Consider the following 16,840-nt stretch of genomic DNA (forward strand, 5'->3'; position numbering starts at 1 on the left):
ACAGGCTTGTCTTCGATTGGCTAGCACAATTTCGTTGACGTTCCTGAAATGAGCGTCGTCGGTAGACGTCGAAGGGCATCCTGAACGAGGGTTATCATTAATTTCTTTCCGGCCATTTTAAACCGCGTGAACCATTCATAATACCGAGTACGGATTAAGAGCTCATCACCGTAGGCTTTCTGCATCATTCGGTGTCTCTATGTAAAGGTTTTCTTGAGTTTCGCGCAAAACTTAGTGCAGACGCATTGCTCCTATAACTCTCCCCATCTCGAAATTTGCAAACTGTGCGACACAGTGTTCTACTGAATACAGCACTGAACAATAACTAACACACGTAGAACAATTAAACTCCCGACAGACCTTAAACACACGCGTGTTCAGGGATGCAAACCGCGTTTCGCTCCAACACACCATTGGCGCGAAGTTGCGATTGTTCCGGAATTGCCGGCCGGAGTGGCCGTGCGGTTCTGGGCGCTACAGTCTGGAGCCGAGGGACCGCTACGGTCGCAGGTTCGAATCCTGCCTCGGGCATGGATGTGTGTGATGTCCTTAGGTTAGCTAGGTTTAATTAGTTCTAAGTTCTAGGCGACTCATGAGCTCAGAAGTTAAGTCGCATAGTGCTCAGAGCCATTAGAACCATTTTTGTTCCGGAATTTTTTGAGCAGGCTTCGTAGTTTCGTACCAATTTATGTTCAAGTGAGTATGGTATGTCTGGTAGGTACCACTAACTGATCCTCCCTACCCTGTTCCACTCGCAAATGGCGACAACGAAGAATGATTGGCGGTAAACTTCTGTATTAATTCCAATTTCTCGAATTCTCTCGTTTCGGTCATTCCACGAGACGTATGTGGGAGGGAGTAATGCATTGTCTGACTGTTCCCGGAAAGTGCTTTCTCGAAATCTCAATAGTAAACTTCTCAGTGATGCACAACTTCTCTCGTGTAATGTCTGGCACTGGACTTCAGCATCTGTGTAACGCCGCCGCGTCATGCCGAATGGTGACGAAACTCGCAGTTCTTAATGGAACTTCTGTGTGTCTTCTGCCAGTCCTACGTGGTAAAGGTCCCAGATAATGAACATTACTGAAGAATCGGTCAAGTGCCTTGTAAGCCAATTCTTTTGCGGATGAATTACATTTCCTTAAGATTCTTCCTGTCAGTCCCAACCTCTCTTAGCTGTTTTTGCTAATATTTGTTTTATGTAGTAATTTTCTTAGGTCGCTTTGGATACATGCTGTAGATATTTTGTTTCCAGAAATTTATCAATAGTGTAGTTGTACAATACTGGATTTATTTTCCCACGTACGTTCAGGATCAGCTGCCAGCCGGTGCACCATTCGTCATTTCTCTATAGGTCCTTCGGCAAATCGTTACTGCCTGTGTCGTTGGTACCTACTTACTGATAGCCGCATCATCTGCAAACAGCCTTAAAGAGCTTCCGACGCATTTTACTAGCTCATTTATCTGCATTGCTTGCAGGCAAGGTGTGTAAAATTTGCGATTCAATGAACAATTTGCGATAACTTGCACTCTCATTTCTATCGTAAATCCGACTTTTGGTACTGAATAACACTGAACTGAAATTGTGCGCGCGAGGCCGTTTTTCTCCAGTTGCGAATAGAGCTAATGGTATAAAATGTGGCCCTGCGATCAAGCGAATCACTGTCGGGAACGAACGTGCCCACTTTCCCAACTTTCCTCATGTTTCTTGGCCTTGAAGAGCAAAAGCAGCGTCAACGGAATGCCGTGATACTTCTAAACAGATAAACGTCTTTCATAAATAAACCAGGATAGCTGTTTGAAATGAGATTGAAATGACCTACCAGACGACATTGATCTTTTACAGTGGTTGTTGGTACACGCTTCCTATTGTGTAGGTCATTTTCTTCATGCTAATTCATTTGCCTGTGCTAATTTTAGTCATCGGGCCATAGACAAGAAGTGTCTTTCCGAGGTGCGTTCTCGACATGTATTGTCTGAGGTTCTTTGAAGCAGTCCAAACATTTTCATTGGTCCCACTTAACGAGAAGTGGTTTTGGCCCGTCATTGCATCTTATTGATGAAGTCTTGCCACGGACTGTGCTCGTATATACCAGTGGGCGTCACACTACTGTGCTCAGGAGCCAGTACCGACGTTGTGGGCGCCGTCTGTGGTTTCGTTTGTACCGATCTTATTATCAATTGGTAACCAATATAAATTAGTCCGTTCTGAGCCCCTAATAGACTAGCTGTAGTATGGGCAAGATAAGATGGCCGCTGACCCCGCCCTTTCCCCCAAACACTAATCGTTAAGGCACTTCGTGTCGACTGCTCTCTGTTTCAGATTGTTACACAAATACGCACCTCTTCTGAGGATGACCATCACTATAATTCGCATTCATGAATCCTTGTTACTTCCGTTTGAAATCTGTGTCCTAGCAGCTAGTCGGTGTGCGTTATACACGTCCATGTATTGCCAGCACTGATAGATAATAAAATATCCCCCCTCTCACTACGCAGGGCCGGGCTACTGCACTTGTAGCCGCTGAGGTTAGCGGTCGACTTTACTTGGCTCATGGCCAAAAAATTAATATGAAGCACATCTTAAAATATTACTGTCTCTGTATTTAGGTAGCTCCTAATGTTACTTGACGTTTTGGATTCGGCTGCTAATTGCTGTATGGATATTACTATAAAATACTCGAAAACCACGAGCCGCACGAAAACTTGGTTCACGCCGAATGAGGTCCGCTGGCCTGACACACACTGAAGAGCCAAAGAAACTGGTTCACCTGCTTACCATCGTGTATCGCCCCCGCGAGCACGCAGAAGTGCCGCATCGCGACATGGCATGGATTCGACTAATGTCTGAAGTAGTGCTATAGGAAACTGACACCAAGAATCTTGCTGGACCCTCCATAAACCTGTAAGTGGACGAGGGGGGTGGAGATTGCTTCTGAAGAGCACAATGCAAAGCATCCGAGATATGCTCAATAATGTTCATGTCTGGGTAGTTTGGTGGCCAGCGCAAGTGTTTAAACTCAGAAGAGTGTTCCGGGAGCCACTCTGTAGCAATTCTGGACGTGTAGGGTGTCGCATTGTCCTTCTGGAATTCCCCAAATCCTTCGGAATGCACAATGGACATGAATGGATGTAGGTTATCAGGCAGGATGGTTACGTACGTGTCACCTGTCAGTCGTGTCTAGACGTATCAGGGGTCCAATATCATTCCAACTGCACACGCCCCACACCATTACAGAGCCTCCACCAACTTGCAGGCCCCTGCTGACATGCAGGTTCCATGGATTTATGAGGTTGTCTCCAGAACCGTACACGTCCATCCGCTCGATACAATTTGAAACGAGACTCGTCCGACCATGCAGCATGTTTCCAGTCATCAACAGTCCAATGTTGGTGTTGATGGGCTCAGGTGAGGCGTAAAGCTTTGTGTCGTGCAGTCATCAAAGTTACACGAGTGGGCCTTCGGCTCTGAAAGCCCGTATCGGTGATGTATCAAAAATGATTCAAATGGCTCGGTGATGTATCGTTGAATGGTTCGCACGCTGATACTTGTTGATGCCCCAGCATTGAAATCTGCAGCAATTTGCGGAAGGGTTGCACTTCTGTCGCGTTGAACGATTCTACGATTCTCTTCAGTCGTCTTAGGATCTGTTCTTGCAGGATCTTTTTCCGGCCGCAGGGATGTCGGAGATTTGATGTTTTACTGGATTCCTGATATTCACGGTATACTCGTGAAATGGTCGTACGGGAAAAATCCTCACTTCACCGCTATCTCGGAGATCCTGTTCACCATCGCTCATGCGCGAATATAACACCACGTTCAAACTCAAATCTTGATAACATGCCGTTGCAGCAGCAGTAACCGATCTAACAACTACGCCACACTTGTCTTCTATAGGCGTTGCCGACCGCAGCGCCGTACACTGCCTGTTTACATATCTCTGTATCTGAATACGTATGCCTTTACCAGTTTCTTTGGCGCTTCAGCGTATTTCGCGCGCGGTGATTTCGCTGCTGCAAGACATACGCTGAGTTTCTAATTTTAATTTACTTACTGTGGTAAACATTTAACGTAAGCTTCTACTTCTTAATGAAGGAACTGTCACAACATCTGAAACTTTTAAATTTGGTGAATACGTGTATGAAATACAGAATGTCAAATTTTTGTTGCCTCTGAAAGCCGGTACATAGGCAGCCTTCAGCTTGGATCGTTCGCTATGTGTTTCATAACATAAATAATTATTGTCGTGTTGTGGGTCAAATTTATTAAAATTTGTAATGTACAAAAGATTATGCGAGAAACATCAATGCACTCTTGCCCGCCGTTAGTAAAATGCATATTCTTTCGTAGCAAACATTTTATTTAAAGACAACGATTTACAAATTACACATGACTGTTGAAATAGGTCCCCCTCTTCCTTAAAGTATATACGCTCGTAATACTACATTCGAACTCACTTTACCCTGGAAGATGGTTTCTGCACTCAGGCGTTCGTTTTGTTACAGTTGGTCTACCGTTTCAGGGTTATTTTCGTACACAATTCCTTTTAAGTGTCCCCATAAGCAGACGTAACATACGGACGAGATGGGCGTAGAACTCTGCGTATGTGAGCACTTCATGAATGCGAGGCGAGTGACGAGGTTTCTGGCACACGCCTCCAGCGCGCAGGAAAAAGCCGCACTGCCTTTCACGTTCACGTGCGGGCACGATGTAACCATACACCTACTACAAATAACTAGACCTGCGCTGGCACTAGTGTAGCCTTCCATTATTGAAGCCACCATTTGCAGGGCGAAACATTGTATACACATTGACATAGAAGATGCAAACAACTTTCATAAGGACTCTGTACCCTGCTGTTAGAAGTGTGAAAATGAAATGGATAGTTAGTTATACTGGAGATTACAATTATTCAAGTCGAAGCTAGTCGAAGAAAAAGTTAGATTAAATTGTGGAAAGGAAGGCAGATAAATCTGTTCCATACAAAAGTAAATTAAAGACTGAAACATAAGCGCTGAAGACAGACGTAGAATATGTTCCAGGAATCGAATGTGAAAAACTTAATGATAAAGTAATCTCACTTTCTGCTACTTCATAATTTTCGTGCTACAATCTTCTACCTGTACCTTTACGCATTCTTGCTCCCCCCCTATAAGAACAGAAGCCTACTTTCTTGAACATTCTGTTACTCCCCGACTTCTGGTGTAGATCTAGCAGAGAAAATTAGGAAACTACATTCATTTAAGACAGACTTGGTTTCTCAGTAGGAATTGTGAAATAAACATACTTTACTTTGTTCTTCGGTTTCCTTTCGCTGTCTTTTATACTGACTATCATATTCATCGCTGCAAATGGGGTCCTTCAGTTCTGGAACAGGTGCCTCATTTCTCCACTAGGGCGTGATAAGATCTTGGGCGTAACGGATGAAGACAAAATTAGGCGAGCGTAGTCACGGACACTGGCTGAAAACCACCCTCCAATCCAACACCTACATCTTTAGATTTCCGATTCCAGTATAGAAACTGCGATATGGTAAGTAAGATTGACAAATATTCGGTATAGTCCCGGATACCGAGGCTAGACTGTGACAGTCGCTTTTCGGTGGGTTGTGGCAAGCTAATATCATTATGTTCACTATCAACAACAGTAGCATTGCATTTGCAAACTAAGAAACATGTCCATATTCCGTAAGCTGTAACGTACGAGGCGTGATTAGAAAGTAACGGGCTTCATACATCCGATTTTCATAAAAAAATTTAGATCTTCGTTACACATGTTCCTGATTTATGTTTACATTTTCAGCTGTTTTGAATGTTTGGTTTATTGTTGACAGTCGAAAAGATTTTGCGTGTTTTCGAGTGCTGGGTAAATTTTTACCTCCGAAAAAAATCGATCAAAGAATTTGCAATAAATTTTGCTTGATAAATGGAATCACTATCATGGAGGTTGTTAATGATGTCGGCATATCCTTTGCCTCATGCCAAGCAATTTTTTCAGACTGTTCGGCATGAAGAGTGCAACAGCAGTGTTTGTTCCGAAACTGTTGAATTACGACCAAAACGGCGTCGCGTAGACATCCCTCAAGTGTTGTTGAATGAAGTCGACAACGATTCAGAATTTCTAAAGAAGGTCATAACAGGTGACGAAACGTGTGTATACGGGCATGACGTCGAAATCGAGGCCCAATCGTCTCAATGGAAACTGCATTGAGAGCCAAGACTGGGGGAAAAAAACTGACAGGTTTGATCACGTGTACAAGTTATTCTCGGTGTTTTCTTCGATTAGCGTGCCTTGTGGTCGTATGGTCAGTAAGGAATACTATGAGGAAGTTACGCGCCGTCTGCGTGAAGCAATCGTAAGAAAACGGCCAGAACTGTGGCAAAACCACTCGTGGAAATTGTACCACGATAATGCTCCCGCTCACACCTCCAAGGGTCATTCGTGATTTATTGGCAAAAAATAAAACCGTTATGTTGCCTCAGTCACCGCATTCGTTGGACATGGCACCTTGCGACTTCTTTCTATTCCCTAGGCTGAAGGGAACCATGGAACACACGCTTGTTTGCGTGGCCGTTCTCCGCAGCAAGCACATAAATACTCGTTTTGTAAATAAAACCGCCTTTTCTTGCTGCAACTTAATTTATTTTTCCCAGAGGCGTTTCGCCTTTTTCTTAGTCTGAGTTTGTTGGTATCTGTATTTCCTCTCATCTGGTCTGGAGGTCGTGCTACCACTTCATTTCCGAAACACAAGTACAATTTTGTATTCCGAAGATTTTCTTGCACACCGTTCACCATGGTTCTCCTTCTTCTTCGTGGTGGACTTATTCTTTTGTCGCTAGCTATAGCTATTTGTTCGAAGGCTGCAGGTAAAGTATGCCGTACCCTGTGAATGAAAGAGCGTGTACAGTTGAAGCTTACATCCATAATCCTTTATTTGAAACCTCTCGTAAAATTCTCCATTAACAAACAATTACTGAACTGATGTGCCAGTACATAAAGCAGTGGTTAGAAGTTGGTAACCAAATGGAACATGGCAATCCATCGGCCATGTTTTTAATATTAAGCGTATTCATAATTCCTCGAATTCCGGAAATAGTTGCGAACGTGTTGTTGTTGTTGTGGTCTTCAGTCTTGAGACTGGTTTGATGCAGCTCTCCATGCTACTCTATCCTGTGCAAGTTTCTTTATCTCCCAGTACCTACTGCAACCTACATCCTTCTGAATCTGCTTAGTGTATTCATCTCTTGGTCTCCCTCTACGATTTTTACCCTCCACGCTGCCCTCCAATACTAAATTGGTGATCCCTTGATGCCTCAAAACATGTCCTACTAACCGATCCCTTCTTCTAGTCAAGTTGTGCCACAAACTTCTCTTCTCCCCAATCCTATTCAATACCTCCTCATTAGTTATGTGATCTACCCATCTAATCTTAAGCATTATTCTGTAGCACCACATTTCGAAAGCTTCTATTCTCTTCTTGTCCAAACTAGTTATCGTCCATGTTTCACTTCCATACATGGCTACACTCCATACAAATACTTTCAGAAACGACTTCCTGACACTTAAATCTATACTCGATGTTAACAAATTTCTCTTCTTCAGAAACGATTTCCTTGCCATTGCCAGTCTACATTTTATATCCTCTCTACTTCGACCATCATCACTTATTTTACTCCCTAAATAGCAAAACTCCTTTACTATTTTAAGTGTCTCATTTCCTAATCTAATTCCCTCAGCATCACCGGATTTAATTTGACTACATTCCATTATCCTCGTTTTGCTTTCGTTGATGTTCATCTTATATCCTCCTTTCAAGACACTGTCCATTCCGTTCAACTGCTCTTCCAAGTCCATTGCTGTCTCTGACAGAATTACAATGTCATCGGCGAACCTCAAAGTTTTTATCTCTTCTCCATGAATTTTAATACCTACTCCGAATTTTTCTTTTGTTTCCTTTACTGCTTGCTCAATATACAGATTGAACAACATCGGGGAGAGGCTACAACCCTGTCTTACTCCCTTCCCAACCACTGCTTCCCTTTCATGTCCCTCGACTCTTATAACTGCAATCTGGTTTCTGTACAAATTGTAAATAGCCTTTCGCTCCCTGTATTTTACCCCTGCCACCTTTAGAATTTGAAAGAGAGTATTGTCAAAAGCTTTCTCTAAGTCTACAAATGCTAGAAACGTAGGTTTGCCTTTCCTTAATCTGTCTTCTAAGATAAGTCGTAAGGTCAGTATTGCCTCACGTGTTCCACTGTTTCTACGGAATCCAAACTGATCTTCCCCGAGGTTGCGAACGTAGTGGAGAAAATTATTACTAGAAAATAATAATAATGTCTCCTAGGCCGCATTCGCAACAGAGGTGTTAAAAGCACATATTGTAATTCTGTATTTATGTCCTTACACTTGAAACCAGTTGGATTTCCCCTTTCTGCTGACGTCAACAGTCACACTAACCACTATTGGTCCATTTTCTCTGCCTCGTGATGACTGGGTGTTGTGTGATGTCCTTAGGTTAGTTACGTTTAAGTAGTTCTAAGTTCTAGGGGACTGATGACCATAGATGTTAAGTCCCATAGTGCTCAGAGCCATTTTAGCCACTATTGGTCCACCGAAAAACCACAAATTTTGCAGCAGGTACCCCACCACGATAAAAAGAAATAGAATTCGGTAAGAGGTTCCTGGCAGTCAAAATACCGGCCGTAGCCACGAATTTAAAGCTAATTGTTTCCAGGAAATGAATTACAACTATGAAAATTGATTTGTTTTCTTCCGAGAAGTGGTACTCCATAAAATAATGGTTCAAATGGCTCTGAGCACTATGGGACTTAACATCTGTGGTCATCAGTCCCCTAGAACTTAGAACTACTTAAACCTAACTAACCTAAGGACATCACACACATCCATGCCCGAGGCAGGATTCGAACCTGCGACCGTAGCAGTCGCGCGGTTCCGGACTGAGCGCCTAGAACCGCTAGACCACCGCGGCCGGCTCATAAAATAATGACAAGAGTGAAGTAATAATTAATTTACTTGCTTTTGGCTATGTTAATATAGTAAAAGCGCATGCTTTACAAGAATCACGTGATATAGCAAAATTTCGTTAGAAGATGAGGTATTTAGTCCGTGATTGCTACGTTCATACTGCCTCACTCTCGTGATTGTCACGAATAAATTAAATGAGGAAGTTCCATTATACTGTGTTTGTTCTTGCTGACCTCTTCTGTTTCAAGTTTAGTCGTCCGTGAACCGAAAATACTTAATACTACAAAAACATCTTTGTAATAATCTTATTAGCCACCTTATACAATGAGAGGTGATAGTGAACAAAACACTATTTCCTTCTTTGATTTTTGAAGAGGTGTTAATTACGGGTTACTCGAAATATGCCGTTAGTTGTTAGGAAGAATACATTGTTTATCGAAGACTTCTATTCATGCATCTATCACGCACACAATATAATTATCTTTGATCGCCTCATAAATACGGTTTTAGAATTCAAGGAAATAGTAATTAATCTTTGTCCAACAAATGACGTTCAGATAACAATGAATTTACTGAGTACCGCATAGCAAAAGCTAACCTTCGCAGACTAAGAATAATCTCTGCTTAGTGTAGATTCCCTTGGATATCTGCCCGCTGTAATTAATTGAGTTTAGCGTTTGCGGTAATATTACGCTTATTACAGCTCTTTCCGCAGGCGAATTTCAGCGTTGTTGTGCGGCCAATTCAGCGTAAGGCTTCTACATAGCTTTGGGAAGCTTCTGTTCCAAATTTGGGACAGACGTGGTAAGCAAATTACGCCACATATCTTGTCTAGATAATGAGCGTCCAGAAGCGCTTTTCTCATGTATTAATCCCGCCTTGTTTCTTCATTGTCATGAGATTACCAATTTAATTGTCAAATGTGGCCCCTAACGTCATACAATTCTGTCTTCGTACTGTATATTTAGTGCAACAGTTGACTCGGGTATATTTTGGTGCCATATTTTGCGTAATCTGTTGCTATTACATGGTTAATCGATTCTGTGGCTTTGAATGAAGCATATTGTACAAAGATTCACGTGTAGAAGTGGTAAATGAACGCCCATTCCCTTAGTTCAGCCAGTTTTTCACAACCTTACAAATCGTGTGTGTTATTATTAAATATCGTTACTTTTCTCTTCATTTAAATTTAACTTGCAGTGCCTTTCATGTCATTCGTTGGAGTCGGGATACGTAACTCATATCATCCACAGATTCCCGTAACCGTATAGGATTTTTTTCGTTACTCTTTAATTGGTATGGTAGTGCATAACGTATAATTTATTTACAGTGCTGGTGGTAAACACCTGATTTGAGTGCCTTCTCGTCCAATAACAATGAGTTAAGAGTTTCTTGAATCTAATTCCAAGTGAGTGTGCTCTACGTTGATACTCAGTTAACGTCAGATACTAGCTGCGCTGCGAATCAATCTGTCACTACAACCAAATATTTCGAGAGACGAGGGGATGGCATTCAAATTATGGTATTTCTGCTGCTCTAATTGCGCTGCTTCTGTGTGATTGTTATCGCCAATGCTAGATCATTGTTGGCGCTTGCAAGGGTTGCTCTAAAATAACTGAAACGATAGTATTTAAAACCATTTAAAGTTTTCAGTGAATTTTCGCATCTTAAAGACTGTTTACTAGCTAAGTATCTGTGCATATTACATGAATTTATTAGTTGTGCGTCAAGTAAGTATATAGCAATCAAGAAAAAATTGTGATACTTTGACCAATGTCGACTCATTGCCAAGAATTTTCAGGTCATTAAATAGTTCTGTGAAGAGCTGTTCAGGTAGTTTTCAGTTGGCAACGTAATATTGGGATTATCATATCAGTTTCTTTTGAATGAATTTTTTATCTAGGCTAGCGGCTCGAGTGCCGCTATACGCCATCTCGCATTTGTAGGAGCATTCTGTGTATGTCCTAAAGCACACCTGAAAGATACGGTAAATACCTTATCAACACTTTCAGTGACATCGTGAATACGGTTCGCGTAAGTGATAATCTGCATGTGTGCGTTCCAAATATTTAGCTTAAATGCTTGTTAAATTTTTCCTTCATAAGTGAGAACCGAATCTGCTGCTGAATTAGTTGATTTAAGGCTATTCCAACTGAAGTACGAACGAGTCAGTTTTCTAATATACTCAAGTTTCGTTAGATAATTATATTTCGCTAATGACTATAAATGTGTCTAAAACTTGATAAAATCAAATTTTAATCTCTGAATTTTGCCTGTTTCTTTAAAATTGTATTTTCTTATTGCAGTCAAGTTCTGCCACGTACGACGAAATATTTAATTACTGCAACATTTACTTAATTTCCTTCCTAAAGAGAATTAATAATGGAATTAATGAATTATTCCATATCTATGCGTGCTTTCTGCTCGTGAGATGTAAAATTCGTTGTCCCTAACAGCAAATTATCTTCTGCTGTGCTAGAATACATTAGCCGTGTATTAAGTCCAAGAAGAAACACTGCCTACGTGTATGTGGATTACAAACTTTTTTGTAAGGAATCTCGAATGTTCATTTCTAAAGTAGTGCAGGTGGAGAAATTTTAATACCGTGCGTATTTCTTCAGCGTATGCAGTAACATCTCCTTGTTTATACCTAGAAAAGTGTAACAGTATTTAAGACACTGCACTCAAATTTTGAAAATCCAAGTCCGAGCTTCTATTGCCCTCAAATAAACTCGTCGACGATTAGACCTAAAACATTAATCTTCCATCATTCCTTCTTTGACGAGGTTCATGGCCATGCGTCGTTGGTAGCAAAGATGGAAGTGAAGGAAAACATTCTGCGACCTCTGAATTCGCAAACTGGCTAACGTTTATTTCTTTCGTGTCAGTGAGGCGAAGTGCAGTTTCGTAACCTCCCTTCAGAATTCCTCCACCGGTGAGGTGGCCCACTAGTGTACAAAAGTTGAGACATTCGGAAGTTCCAACGCAATATTGTAGATGAATTCACCAAGTGTGATGGATGATAGTGCACCCATTGTTTCACTCTCTGTCCACTATTTAGCTTAATGGTACCCAAAAATATCCTAAACCCATACATTTTTTGCATCTCTTTCATGCTCTTGAGTTTTTGAAATTCATCCAATTTTATAGCTGTTTATACATTTTTTAAAGTTGTTTCTGTGGCTCGGTGACCAAGTGGGTTACCTGCCAGACGTCAGAGCCAAACGTTCGGAGGGCAGTCATGAGTCAGCCGTAACATTTTTTTTCTGTCACTTGTTATTTGTTTCAGGCCGTATTGCAAGGTGGTTCAGAGTCAATTCTAAATCGTACGTCTCCCTTTAACTGCTGCGTAAGCATTCAAAGATCAGGCGAAGGAAAGGTGCGCCACCACAGGCGCAAACACGTCTAGTAGAAATACTGTTGTGTTTAAACCTATTTTCGGGTTGAGAACGACTTTAGAACTTGGACTATTTCAGCATTTTCTGTGTACTTTTTATTGTCACTTTCCGCCAACTAACAGATAATTCAGTTAATGTTAATTATTATTGTGTTAATTAGATTGCGTCACTTTGTAACTTCCTCGCTCTCCACCTTTATGTGTGGGTGCTGTTGCGAGCGTGCGATTTTGGAGTAACAACTTATGGTTCTTTCTTCATAGTCATGGCCACTGACTTACTCAGTTTCCCTGCTTTTTTCGAAGTATGTCATTGCAGTTTATCCTGTTCCAGGCCGTACTTCCCGACCTCGCTATGAAGATGAGCAAAGTGGGCAACCAGACAAATTCGCAAGACCCGCAAGCTGTCAACTCGCGGGTATTTGTGGGCAACCTCAACACTTTCCAGTGCTCCAAAACAGACGTTGAACGAATGTTCCAACGATATGGCAGAATCGCAGGTAAGCTGCGAAGAAGTTCTTTTAGTGGCAAAACTTGTCGCATTTTTATACTTGTGTACGCGTTGTTGCTGTGTAATTATTTTATTTTACCTAATACGATTAGGGTTTTCAGGCCTCCTGTTGGAAGGGCAGAGAGAGAGAGAGAGAGAGAGAGAGAGAGAGAGAGAGAGAGAGAAATAGATTAATGAATAAATTACACTGTACTTAATAAAGGTCAGTCTAGTTACGAGAACAAGAACTAGTAGTGTAAGGCTAGGAACTGAGCTGGAGGAAACAAAACGGCAGTTGATACGACTGACGAAAGCGTATATATTGTTGACCATGTGGCAGAAATACTGATCCACTATTGGAGAGAAGGAAGACAGCTGATATACTGCGTGAGTGACGAAACGCCGATGGTACAATTAAGTAATACAATTACATAAGACGAGTAAAATTCGCCTTTGCAACTACTAAAATGTGTGTAAATGTGTACTAGCAATTAGTCAAAGAACCATAAATAAAAAATAGTGGTGCAATATATAATCGTGTTTTGCATCAAGAAAGTCAAAGCCACTAACATTAGTGCCAAACGCTAAAATGCGTAGCAAATGAGGATGCGGACTAGACGTCTTGTTGTGTGAGAAACCAGACAGGAATGAAGATGCAATAAATGAAATCAAACTTATACGGAAAAAAAGTACACATTTTTGTAGTTGCAAAGACGGATTTGAAATACCTTATGCTATGTAAAGTGCATCCAAGGGGAAAGGATGCGCGCCTGTGGAATAGGCATCAGTATCAGAATAATGGCTTTATTACTCATTCTTATCTAACTTCCTCCCCGAAAAGACGCACATCAACTTAGGTGTCAGTTCAACTCAACCATGCAGCATGTGGAATGAGCATCAGTACAAGAAAAATGCCTTTATTACTCATTCTTACCTTTCTCGCCTAAAAGAATCACATCAACTTTTAGGGGACAGTTCAGAGCAACCAAGCAGTGATATGAAAAATCCGTTCAGTCGATCCGATGTTACGTTGATGATTTTTTACGGATACTCTTCCTGTTTGTAACGAAAACATTGAACTAGTCTGTTGATGTAGTCTCCTTTCATTACGGGTTATGAACAGCAGCGCAACTTCATACCTCCAAAAAAATGGCTCGTCCTAAATTGATACAGCTGTATGTAACGAAAACATTGAACCAGTCTGTTGACGTATTCTCCTTTCATTACGGGTTATGAACGACAGCCCAACTTCATACTTACAATCGAATGGTTCGTCCTGTTATGTTAAAATCTAATTTCAGTCTTCTTTTGTTTTGCAGAGATTGTTAACTTTTTCAAAATCCGTGTGCAATATTTTATTTGCTAATTGAAGTTAATCAAGAATTAATAAAGTACGTGTTTTTGCGTAGTTTCTAATCATGAAACTGTCTAATATACAGGACAAATACTTGGGTTACAGGTCTCTGCGCCCTTTTGTTACTTCTCTGATTGGTTTGCACAGTGATGTGCTGAATCGAAAGATTACTGTATCTGTGTTGAAAAATACAGTTTATATTTCATCTATGCAATTATTTCTTCATTAGTAAATTATACATGTAATAGATTTCCAATAGACCATCATGTATTCCATGTAGTGGTTGCAGAAATTTGAAATTGTGTTGCACTGTACAACACGTTTCTTTCTTATGAACCGTGAGTATCCAGTTGAAGGGGTCGTACGAAATAAAGTGCTAACCCACAAGAGCATATTTTGCGTTGCTACGTATTATAAGCTTTAAAAAAAGTTCAAAGACGAACAATTTATGCTCAATGAGACATAGCAGGTTATATAGCTGGCAGCATATTCAAGCGGTACATTGATCCGCTTGTTGTCAGCGTGTGATAATTCTAAAGCGCGACAGATAACATTATCAAATTAATCGTTACTAGACTGAGGGTTAGCATTCGTCTCCGCCGACGCCTGCAATTAAAGAAACCTCGAAACTTTCCCTCGAAATGGAGTCGGAATTAGGACACGTCCGGCCATATACCTCTATATTTTCAGGAATACCACGCATGTTATATCGTGTTTTTAAAACGAGAAGATGAAAATTCATAGTATGTCAGTGGTTGCTGTTTAATATGTCGTAACGGTAGTAGATTTATAAAACCGCAGTGATAATTTTTTCTTTTGGTTTTTTGCAAAATCCAGTACTGTGTTGTGCCGTGGTCTTTAGTCCAGAGACTGGTTTGATGCAGCTCTCCATGCTACTCCATCCTGTGCAAGCTTCTTCATCTCCCAGTACCTACTGCAACCAACATCCTTCTGAATGTTTAGTGTATTCATCTCTTGATCTCCCTCTACGATTTTTACCCTCCACGCTTCCCTCCAATACTAAATTGGTGATTCCTTCATGCCTCAGAATGTCTTACTAACCGATCCCTTCTTTTAGTCAGGTTGTGCTACAAACTCCTGTTCTCCCCAGTTCTATTCAGTACCTCCTCATTAGTTATGTGATCTACTCAACTAAGCCGGCCGCGGTGGTCTAGCGGTTCTAGACGCTCAGTCCGGAACCGCGCGACTGCTACGGTCGCAGGTTCGAATCCTGCCTCGGGCATGAATGTATGTGATGTCCTTAGGTTAGTTTGGTTTAACTAGTTCTAAGTTCTAGGGGACTAATGACCTCAGAAGTTGAGTCCCATAGTGCCATTTTTATTTTCAACTAATCCTTAAGCATTCTTCTGTAGCACCACATTTCGAAAGCTTCTGTTCTCTTCCGTTCTATACTCCTTATCGCCCATATTTCACTTCTATTCGTGGCTACGCTCCATACAATTACTTTCAGAAAAGACTTCCTGAAGCTTAAATCTATACTCGATGCTAACAATTTTATCTTCTTGAGAAACGCATTCCATGCCATTGCCAGTCTACATTTCATAACCTGTCTACTTCGACCATTATCAATTATTTTGCTCCCCATTTAGCAAAACTAGCCTTCTACTTTAAGTGTCTCGTTTCCTAATCTGATTCCCCCAGCATCACCTGATTTAATTCGACTATATTCCATTATCCTCGTTTTGCTTTTGTTGATGTTCATTTTACATCCTCCTTTCAAGACACTGTCCATTCTGTTCAACTGCTCTTCCAGGTCCTTTGCTGTCTGACAGAATTACAATGTCATGAGCAGACCTCACAGTTTTCATTTCTGCTCCATGGATTTTAACTCCTACTGCACATTTTTCTTTTGTTTCCTTTACTGATTCCTCATTATTCAGATTGAATGACATGGGGGTAGGCTATAACCCTGTCTCAACCACTGCTTCCCTTTCTTGCCTCCTGGGCTCTTACAAGCACCAATTGGTTTCTGTACAAATTGCAAATAGCATTGCTCCCTGTATTTTACTCCTGCCACCTACAGAATTTGAAAGAGAGTATTCCAGACAACATTGTCAAAAGCTTTCTCTAAGTCTACAGATACTAGAAACGTAGGTTTGCCTTTCCTTAATCCATCTTTCAAATTAAATCGGGTGATGCTGAGGGGATTAGATTAGGAAATGAGACACTTAAAGTAGTAAAGGAGTTTTGCTATTTAGGGAGTAAAATAATTGATGATGGTCGAAGTAGAGAGGATATAAAATGTAGACTGGCAATGGCAAGGAAATCGTTTCTGAAGAAGAGAAATTTGTTAACATCGAGTATAGATTTAAGTGTCAGGAAGTCGTTTCTGAAAGTATTTGTATGGAGTGTAGCCATGTATGGAAGTGAAACATGGACGATAACCAGTTTGGACAAGAAGAGAATAGAAGCTTTCGAAATGTGGTGCTACAGAAGAATGCTGAAGATAAGGTGGGTAGATCACGTAACTAATGAGGAGGTATTGAATAGGATTGGGGAGAAGAGAAGTTTGTGGCACAACTTGACTAGAAGAAGGGATCGGTTAGTAGGACATGTTTTGAGGCATCAAGGGATCACAAATTTAGCATTGGA

At 41.1% G+C, this 16,840-nt stretch overlaps 1 protein-coding gene across 1 annotated transcript in view; it reads left to right on the forward strand.

Annotated features, from left to right (window-relative positions):
• LOC126259596 (RNA-binding protein Raly-like) overlaps positions 1-16,840 on the forward strand; it is a 418,128-nt gene that overhangs the window by 85,298 nt on the left and 315,990 nt on the right. Inside the window, exon 2 of the mRNA XM_049956505.1 lies at positions 12,718-12,883. Coding sequence (XP_049812462.1) covers positions 12,718-12,883 — 166 coding nt within the window. The remainder of the gene's footprint in view (positions 1-12,717; positions 12,884-16,840) is intronic.

The sequence above is a fragment of the Schistocerca nitens genome, chromosome 5, assembly GCF_023898315.1.
Source record: "Schistocerca nitens isolate TAMUIC-IGC-003100 chromosome 5, iqSchNite1.1, whole genome shotgun sequence".
NCBI classification, from domain to species: Eukaryota; Metazoa; Arthropoda; class Insecta; order Orthoptera; family Acrididae; genus Schistocerca; species Schistocerca nitens.